The sequence below is a fragment of the Poecilia reticulata genome, chromosome 10 (assembly GCF_904066995.2).
Source record: "Poecilia reticulata chromosome 10, P_reticulata-male-v2, whole genome shotgun sequence".
In the NCBI taxonomy this organism is placed as follows: domain Eukaryota; kingdom Metazoa; phylum Chordata; class Actinopteri; order Cyprinodontiformes; family Poeciliidae; genus Poecilia; species Poecilia reticulata.
The window spans coordinates 27,791,844-27,801,865 of record NC_088839.1 but is presented as its reverse complement, the minus strand read 5'-3'; the positions used below and the strand labels follow the sequence as shown (position 1 = coordinate 27,801,865).

At 36.3% G+C, this 10,022-nt stretch overlaps 1 protein-coding gene across 2 annotated transcripts; it reads left to right on the top strand.

Moving 5' to 3' along the window:
- Positions 1-508: 508 nt before the first annotated feature.
- On the top strand, positions 509-8,748 carry lman2 (lectin, mannose-binding 2). Of its 2 annotated transcripts, none has more exons than XM_008420848.3 (8): positions 509-726; positions 2,477-2,583; positions 3,380-3,497; positions 4,515-4,594; positions 5,040-5,201; positions 5,756-5,870; positions 6,028-6,147; positions 7,080-8,748. In XM_008420848.3, the coding sequence occupies exons 1-8, from the start codon at positions 591-593 to the stop codon at positions 7,238-7,240; spliced, it is 999 nt and encodes a 332-aa protein (XP_008419070.1). In that variant the 5' UTR covers positions 509-590; the 3' UTR covers positions 7,241-8,748. The 2 variants fall into 2 exon arrangements, with proteins under 2 accessions (XP_008419070.1, XP_008419069.1); XM_008420847.3 differs by lacking the exon at positions 4,515-4,594 and adding an exon at positions 4,380-4,462 and having other exon boundaries at positions 510-726.
- Positions 8,749-10,022: the final 1,274 nt, after the last annotated feature.

The following is a 10,022-nucleotide window of genomic DNA, read 5'->3' as shown; positions in this document are numbered from 1 at the left end:
ATTGACATGTTTGCTTTCGGGAATTGATTAATTATTATCCATTTTGAGCAAGTGACAAACTTTGCAGGTTATCAATGTTTTGTACTGTGTAACTGGTTGAGAAATGCTCTCGTTGTTGTGCAGATGTAAAGGCTGATGTGCGAAATGCACTAAAGCGCCTGGCAAAACTGAATCTGTTCTTGAGCGTATTTATGGTTTTTGTTTTTTATCTTATGTCTCCATCTCGTGGAGAAAATGGTGAAAAACATCTTTTCTCCGATTGGCCTAATTTGCGATGTGCTTCTTTCTGATTGGTTCTTAAATGCACACCCTGACTTTTAAAGTTTCCGTAGAGAAACAACTGAAACTGAACTATTTTCTGGCATTATTTAAATAAAATAATGTTGCAAAAATTATTAGTTTTAGTCATTATAAAATGTACGTTTCAGCCTATTTTAATTCATGGATTAGCAAATAAAAACATGATCGCTTGGAGCTGAGGCGTGGTTCCTAAACGAGGAGGTGTTCTTGTTTCTTGTCGGAAGAGAAAAGCGAAAGGAGTTTGGGATATCGAAGTTGTGAGAGCTTCCACCTGAGGGTGTTCTGACAAAATGAGTGGATTTAAAACATTTCTAAGCTCAATATTTATTTTCTTCCTGGTGGATTGCTGCCTGGTTGGTTGTGATATAACGGACGGAAACACGGAGCATCTCAAGAGGGAGCACTCTCTGACGAAGCCTTACCAAGGTAAGAGGAGCTAGCCAACCGGATGGTCGGACTGTTTTCTTCTCCCACCGCGTCTCAGAAGGTTTCCAGTGGTCTCTCTTGCTCAAATGAACATCTTTCTGGCAGTTTTAACATGTTTTTACATCCACTGTGTCAAATAATAAGGTAGTGGATAAAGACGTAGCAACGTCAACAACACAAAATAGCTGAACACAACACGAACTCGTGTTTTCTGTTGCTCAAACAAATATCCTCTGCAGTCTTAGTTTGAACTTTGAAGTCAAGTTAACAGGCATAGGCTTAAATAGTAGCACGAAAGACTGTATAGAAGTGCAGTTTACTTGTTTTTTTTTTTTATCTGAGCTACTTGTCTTTTATACATGTGTAGACCCTGAATGCTTAAAAAGAAGTACGTGTGTGTGTATGTTTCAAACTCTCATTCAAAAGGCTTCTTTAGGTGAAATGTTTTTATCAAAACTTCTGCGTAAGCACTTAGGATTGTCACATCCTGGATGACTGACAATCTAACCCAGCTTATCTGTAGATCTTTTATTTAATACTCCAATTTTTTGTATATTAGCCAGATCTGCCAAAAAACAGAGCAGTTGTAGCTAAGTTTTACATTTTATTGCTCTAATTCAGTTTTTTAAAATAAATGTTATACAGCATCTTATGTTGTATTTTTCATGTATTTGTAATTTATTCCTCTAATTCTGTTTTTGCTTTAATGTGCTGAACAGGTTTTGGGGAAATTTATGCTCACTCTAAGTGAAGAGCTTTTTGTTTGCTCCTATGGCAGATTTTTGGTTTTTACTTGAAACAGGAGCCTAAAGAATGAGGCTGCTGAGCTTGAAGAGCAGCTTTATTACTGCCTGCCGTTTCCTGTAGGTGCCTGGTGAAAGCCTCATACTACACGGATCTAGTCTGCACACCTGTCAGACTATGTAAACAGTCATCGAAACACAGTTCAAACACAGAGTGTTTGTTTTATGGACACAACTAATTGCTGTTATAGAATGACACACAATTCCTAATATATTATGGCTATATGCGTTTGTATATTTAATTCCACAACTGTCTTTTAATTTTTTTCTCAAACAAATTGTTGTATTGGCACCGAGGAAATTAATAGTAATTAAAGTTCTGAAAATATAAGGTAGCAATGCACATAAAAAAATAAATCACAAAAACCTAGTAAAATAAAATGAACTAGCTACTTTTAGTTTCATTCAACTTGCATAAAGCCTCGGTAAGGCTATATAGAAAAATAACACTGAGTATTACCTCCTGGTGTACAACTGTTGTAGCTTTGTGGATTTACAGCTGTATCATATTTGTTTAGGCAATGGTAAGTGTACATTGAGAGTGAAACGGAGTCATGAACATTTGTCTTTAGTTCTTTTCATAAACTCTTCATGGCATTAATAATCATTAAGACAAATGATTTCACCTCAGAAACTCACCTGAATGAATATAACAATCATGTATCGTGAGATAAATTCAAGCCAATAATAGAGAAGTTGAACTTCTCCATGAACAAAAAATGGGTAATTTTAGGTTTTTAACATCCAGAAATGTTATCAAAACTTCAAATTAACCTGCTGTGGAAGCAACTTGTGTTCAGCTTATAATGCCATGATAGTCTTGCAGGTTAAAAAACACATTTATTAATTTAAAAGCTCTGATTTTCGGCTCAAAAGATGATGTTGTTGTAGACTGCACCTTCAGGGGTTGCTGATTTCTCTTTGGTTCTCACATGTTTCTTCTGAAGGTGTTGGCAATCAGTGGGATTTCTGGGGAAGCACACTGGTGACGAGCTCATATGTCCGCCTTACTCCAGATGAGCGAAGCAAACAGGGATCCATATGGAATACTGTGGTGAGGAAAGTTTATAACGTATGCTCTCTGAAGTGAAGTACTTGCATGATTTGTTTTACACTTTGATGAAGAGGAGTCACAAAAACCGAAATCCAGAGTTAAACTACCAACCAAGTAGAGCAACAAGTGGAGTTTTGTTGATTTTGATCCTGTTGATTGAAAGATTTAAAATACTAAAACTTCAGAAATCACAAGTCTTATAATTGTATTAGTGTAGAAATCCAACAAAAACATTTTCCATTTGAATTGACTGAACATTTGAATGGGCTGCACAGTGGTTCTGGGTTCGATTCCCAGTCTTTCTGCATGGAGTTTGCATGTTCTCCCTGTGCATGCGTGGGTTTTCTCCAGGTACTCCGGTTTCCTCCCACAGTCCAAAAACATGACTGTCAGGTTAATTGGTCTGTCCAAATTGCTCCTAAGTGTGAGTGTGTGTGTGCATGGTTGTGTGTCCTGTGTGTCTCTGTGTTGCCCTGCGACAGATTGGCGACCTGTCCAGGGTGACCCCACCTCTCGCCCGGAACGTTAGCTGGAGAGGCACCAGCAACCCTCCTGACCCACTGAGGGACAAGGGTGTAAAGAAAATGGATGGATGGATGAACATTTGAATCTATTGGCCTCAGTGATCTGTCGAACATCTACCCAAAAATGTGTCTGAAACATGTGGTTTTGGCTAAATATTAAAAGGCCTATCAATAACATTTTACAGGAACTTGCTGAAAGCAGTTTTATTGTCATTGAACAGGCAGATCTGAGTCTTTGTTCTCACTTCAGTGTTTATGCAAATTCCTTGCAGCCTTGTTACCTGAAGGACTGGGAGATGCATGTGCAGTTTAAAGTTCACGGATCAGGAAAGAAGAATCTCCATGGCGATGGCATCGCTCTATGGTACACGAAGGACAGACTGCATCCAGGTACATTTTCCTGTCATTCCCCGTTTCTGCTGAGGTCTTTTGTGGAAGAAACTCGTGGCTGAGCTTTTTTATTTGGTCTTTGTCTTTGTTGCAATCATGTTTGGATTTAGTAATACAAAGAAATTCACAAAACAACTGTGCTTTTGCTCTACAAAGTTTAAAATTGATTTAAAAAATTTTAGAAATCAGACTTTTTTCCTAATATAGTTTTGAAGAGGAAAGTCTAGTAGGACCTTTATTTTAGAAGTAATACTTTTATCATTAAAAAACAAAAATAGTTTCATCAAAAACTTGTCTTTCTTTTGTTTTTTTTTTGTCACTTTGAGCTGCTTTGCCTTTCTCTTTGCCTGCTTTAGCAGGTTTATTTTTAGCATAGAAATTTTTAGCACAGAAAATTTAGGAAAACCACATTCCAAAAATAGCTTTTTAAAACGTTAAAAGCAGGATGGATTGTCAGGCACAGCAAAACAGGTACAATTCATCCATCCGTCCGTCTGTACCTGTTTATTCCTGCAGGGGGTCTGGTGCCTGTCTCCATTCATTGGATAGGAGACAAAGATAGCTTGAAGTGTTTTTGCTAAGATAAATAGTTTAAGTTGTTTAAAAAGTCATTGAGGTTTTGATGGTAGAAAAGGAACATTAAAGAATTGCAATTATGATAAAATACAGACTTGAATATAGACAATATATAATTAGATTAGATGTAAAAATCTAAATCCAATCATTTTCCATCATATTGAATGATCCTCACTGTCATTGTGACTCCATCATACAATAGCCTGATGTCTGTTTCCATCGCCACAGCTTCTTCTCATATTCGCTGTTCACACAGTGTGTGTCGTTGTCTGCTCATGTCTTGCATCATCTCTGCCTCCATCCTAGGCCCTGTGTTTGGAAACCAAGATCAGTTTCATGGCCTGGCTATTTTTTTGGATACCTTCCGCAATGACCTCCATGGAATGGATGTAAGTGTGCAGAGTGAGGCTCCTGTGGATTGATCCGCTTGTTTCTTTGCAGGGCCTGTTTTTTCCAACAATGCTCACTTCCACGGGCTGGCTGTTTTTATAGATACTTACTCTAATGATGATTCGACGGATGTGAGTGGTTCCTGTCGGCATGCTCTTAATCTCGTTTCAGTGCTGAGTTTGCTTTCTTTTTGGTAAAGCAGCATGCTGTCAGAATGTGGAGCATGTCAGCATCGAAAACTTACAAGAAGTTCATTATGTATATACTTAAAGAAAATTATCTACTATTGTTCTGTTGAACTGTAATAAAATCTGAAAAAAGGTCCTTTGTCACGAGATAAATTAGTTAAAAACTGCAGCAGCTTTTTGTTATGCCTGGTACAAAATTAGATCTGAAACCATTAGCTTAGTTTTGCATGCAGGAATCAGTTTTCAGTGCTGCATATAAGTGAAGGAGTGCCTGAACTCTTAAGTTGTTTCATTTGCACAATTTATTTTGCATTTATTTGCATCTCATTTTTGTTATTAATTTAACTGTAGCACTTCTTTAACATTGCACGATTTGTCCAATCACCAGCGCTCCTTCCCCTACATCTCGGCCATGGTGAACAACGGCACAGTGAGTTATGATCACGGTAAAGATGGCCGCTCGTCGGAGCTGGGAGGCTGCTCAGCTGACATTAGAAACAGAGACTTTGACACGTACCTCGCTATCCGCTACTCCAGAGGAAGACTGACGGTAAGCAGTGAAACCTTGTGGTTCATTCCTGAATCAAATGATTGGATGCCTCCTCGACACACAGCCAAGTTCTACAGATATATTAAATATTTGATACAAATATGCAAAAGCAGAGACGCATCTAAAATCTAAAAGATTCTCAGGTCCCATAGCTACAAAACAACATGTTTAAAACTAATAATAGAGAATTACACCTTTATTTTCACCAGGCTATTTCTGTATAGTTTTCCTTTTTATTTCTTTAAGTCAAGAAATGGTTTCATAAAGGGAATAGATTCTGGGTTTTTCCAGAATAGTTCTCTTCCACTGATTTCTTCAAACACATGAAAGCAGCCTTGTGCTTACATAAGGCTCCCATGCTAATGCCAGTTCAATGCCCAAGTTGATCCTCACTTTTCTTACATAAAGACATCTCCACAGCAGCTTTTCATTTTGAGCTTTTTGGGTTTCAGAGTGTAAAATCTTTACTTATTGCATCATGAGGGAAATCACTGAACCATGTCCTTTTTTTATATACCTAAATGATTTAATGTTACGTCTCTGTATGTCTGCAGGTGATGGTTGACGTGGACGACAAGAACGAGTGGAAAGAGTGCATCGACATCGGAGGTGTTCGTCTTCCTACTGGATATTTCTTCGGTGCATCAGCAGCAACTGGAGATCTCTCAGGTAAAGTCAGAACACAAAAATGAAAATAAGTATCACTTAATTGACTTTTTAAAGCAATTCTGTGGTGCTGCCAAGGTTTTCGTTTGGAGACATTCTATTGAAATTGCATATTTAAATCTTGAATGTATAGTTAACAGTTTATGCTCATTTGTTCCAGATAATCATGATGTCATCTCTATGAAACTCTACCAGCTGATGGTGGACCACAGCCCTGAAGAGGAGAACTTGGACTGGACTAAAATCGAGCCCAGCGTCAGCCTTTTCAAGTCCCCCAAAGGTAGATCAGGAATTCAGAGAAACAAACAAAACAAACATCATTTTTGGCAAAATAGAAATCAATACTTGCATCTGTTTTCCAATAACTCATTGAAGTGAATCCAAGGTACATGCTTCCGTCAAGGTTATTATCCATTATTTTCTGTTTTACAATACAGTAAAGTAACACTTGAGTTATTACATTGTGAACTAAATGGCCGATGACTTCCCTGCTACATCTTGCTTTTGCACTAATCAGATAATATACTCATACTGATCTTTATAGCAAATAACCGAATGGCTTCAAAAATGTCTTCAATGTGGAAGTACTTAAATTTGTACGGTGTGTGCAGGGCAGAGAGAACTTCCGGCTCAGGCCACTTGCAAAAAAAGAAGACAAGAAAAATAGAAAGTAAACAATGGTTATGCCCTTTTTCCAATTTTGTGTAGTGTATAATTAAAAAAATCTATTTTTAATTAAAAAATCTAATTGAATGTAGGAAAAAAAAAGTTTTTCTTTTTTTGTTTTTCACATTTTTGCTTAAAGAGAAAACAATCTGCCTGAATGTAAACAGATCATGATAGGAGTAGTTTTTCTAGTATTTATGTTGTATCAGAACTGTTTGTTTTGCGACAAACAGTTCTGATACAGTATTGGTTTATTTATGGAGAACTGCTTCCATATCCTTTCAGTTCACCTCAAATTCGTGGATAAGTTGGTGATAGTTGCATAGAAACTTCTGTCCAAAACCATCCAGAGGGCAAATTAAAACTGAAACGCAATTAATCTGATAATACAAACATTAAAAGAAAACAATTGAGATTTCTGACATGAAAGTGAAGGATGAGAATAAAAGCAAAACCAGTGATAACATGGAAGTAGTGGAAGTTTAAGCTAACGGTAAGACATCACAGAGTGCATTGAAATGGATTGTTTCTCCTGTTTTTCCACAGACAACATTGATGATCCTACTGGAAACTTCCGGGGCACGCCCCTCACAGGTTGGAAGGTGTTCCTGCTCCTGCTGTGCGCTCTGCTGGGAATTGTCGTGTGCGCGGTGGTGGGAGCTGTGGTTTTCCAGAAGAGACAGGAGAGAAACAAGAGGTTCTACTGAGCAGAGAAACTCGTCACAGAGGTGGAGCTTTGTTGTGGAATGAACTGTTCCCAGATGACAGAACGCAGAAGCGCATTCAATGTGAACTTTTTACTGAAGATTGTATAAATGTTTATAACTTTTAAAGCACTGCATTACGAGTGAATCATGGTATGAAGGTGGAGGACAAGCGGTGACATCTTCAGTGACCCTAAAGGCTGATTTTTGTGTGCTTGTTCATTTATTGCAGGGTTAAAGTTGAAACAACATGGAATCCAGTCTGTAAAATATCAGGCTGTTTGTCTTTTTTAAGCCACCTGTTCTGCAAAAGTTAATAATGACATCATAATTTAGGTATTTATTTTTGTCTTCCAACTGTTTTTTACTTCTTTTTACAAAGAAAAGCTCTACCAGACAAAAACTACTCATTCAAAATACAAAAAGGATTTAATCTAGTAAAATATAAAAGTGTTTGACCTGTGACCCTGATCAAGGTGAGAAGATCAAGTTTTATTTGTTTTCAGCGTTTTGTGTTACTGCCATTCTCTTTCTGAAAACCAGAACCCTGAGGCTTCCTCTTCGAAGTTTTGAGTTTACGTTTTGTTTCATTGGACATGTGTTAGAACAAACTTTGGTAGCTGTCTGGTGTTTTAATGCTTGTTTTTTTTTTTTTATGCATCGTCGCTTAAAGTGTCAACGGGTGGATACTGTTTAAAGTCTGTAGTTCTTAATTCTAATTTTTCTATGTTTCAAACTGTCGGAAAGAAACAACATCTAGCTCTTTCTAATTATGTTTTACTCAGTGGCTGGAAAATAAAGTAATCTAGAAACATTAAAAAAAAAAAAAGGTATTTGAAAAGAATTTGGGTTTAATCTATGAAGAAAATGTAAAGATGGTTAAATAAGCATCTTTTTTTAAAGTGTTTGATCAGAACGTTCATACATGAAGAGAGAAATTGAGCTGCTGTCAATTTATAATCAATCATCTGGTGATCTCTTCAGTTTGCCTGTACTAACAGATATACAATGAGGGGGTTTGTGCTTGGAAGCTGTCTTAGTTAATTTAATGTGTATGGCTGTGTGTTGGCTATGATTTTCTGATTTATTTTTATTTTATCTTGAAATGACATCGGTTTGTGGATTGGATTCTAAATTTTGCAAAACCTTTATAAGTGCAAAGACGTTAATTTAGAGTTTAGATTGTGTTTGATTTAAAACGGTTATGAAATTAATCTCCCATGACGCCACATGTCAAGCCCAGTTGTTCATTGTTTTCCTATTTTCTTCATTATGTGATTGTCCCCAGTCAGCAATGTTGATGGTGAATTCATTAATACAGTGTTAATCATGAAATCGCAGCTATAACTATACCAGAGCTTATTGTTGCACTCATGAATGTTGAAGCTCATAATGTCTGCATCTTTTATTTTGACTCCAAATACTTTTCTTGCCATGTCAGCTTAGTTTGTGATGAAACTTGAAACGGCTCCACTCATCAGAAATAATTAATAAAAATGGGGAAAAAATGATTTCTTTGTGTTTTAAGTATTTTAAATAACTCTTTAAGTTTTTTCATTTCTTTTTGTATGTCTATCCTGGCAGCTTAGGCAAACTTTATGGTGGATCTAGTCAAGTAAGCTGCGTTTTCTAGAAACACATGGTTAGCTTTGCAAGGAAGCAAAGAACGCCGCTTTTTGTTTTTAAAACTTTTTTTATGATTAAAATGAGTGAGCTAATTTTCAACTGAGTTTATATATCTAATTTAACTGGTAATATTAAATGCACAGTGCCATGAAAAAGCAGTAGTTCTGTTGATTTTTCTGTTTTGGAGAGTGGTGAGCCTTCCCCGGTTTATTTTATTGTATATAAATTGTATGTCTGGCTCTCATTTTCATGTCTTTTATAGCAAATGTTTTCTATGTATTTTAACGTCTAGAGTAGTTGACAGTATGAAAGTTGTTCTTCAAGGAAACCAGCTGGTTTTTAATTGAATTCGGTTTGTTTGTATAGAGCCATATTTTCTTTAAAGTCATCTCAGAGCCATCTTCATGTAAACAAGTTGAATTCAAATCCATTTTTTAAATCAATAAGTTTTAGTAGCATCACATTCGGTACAATAAGAGTCAAATTCAATCAAGTTGAAAAGTAATTTCAAACCATTTTCATCCGATAATAGAAAGCCAATATTAGATCATTCCCTCGCCAAACTGTTTTGTGATTAAAAATGTTTAATTTATTTTTGCTTGCATATCATGATCAATTAAACTGAAATAAAATTATAATCATAACTTTAAATGTAAACTTCAAAATGCACATTTATTTTAAATGTCCTTCAATTTCTAAACATGTTAGATTTTTTTTTTATTTTAAGCACTAGATGGAGATGTTGTGTTAAAATTGTATAATTTCCAAGACTGAAAAAAATCTCACTACTCTTTCTGTCAGTAACTTTAATAATATTGTAGGCCAAAGGTCATGTCTTTTTTAACAATGGCATTCTTTCCTTCTTCATAGTGCTTGACTTTTTATATCCTACATCATAAGTTTATTTAGATAATTCTGCTTTTGTTGGTGCAGCAGGGTAATTGGACAAAGCATTGAAGAAGCTTTTATTTAAACATTGTTGGCGCAGTAAATAAAGGCATCGCATAAATTTTAAATGTACTTTTTCAACTCAATGCTCTTTCCTCTCACGTATCGTCTCCTGACCTCTGGAGCTCACAGGTCGTTTGGCGATCCCTCCATCTGCATTCCCCAGTACTGTATTCACAACTCTAAAGGTGTACTGAGGCACTTGATTGAA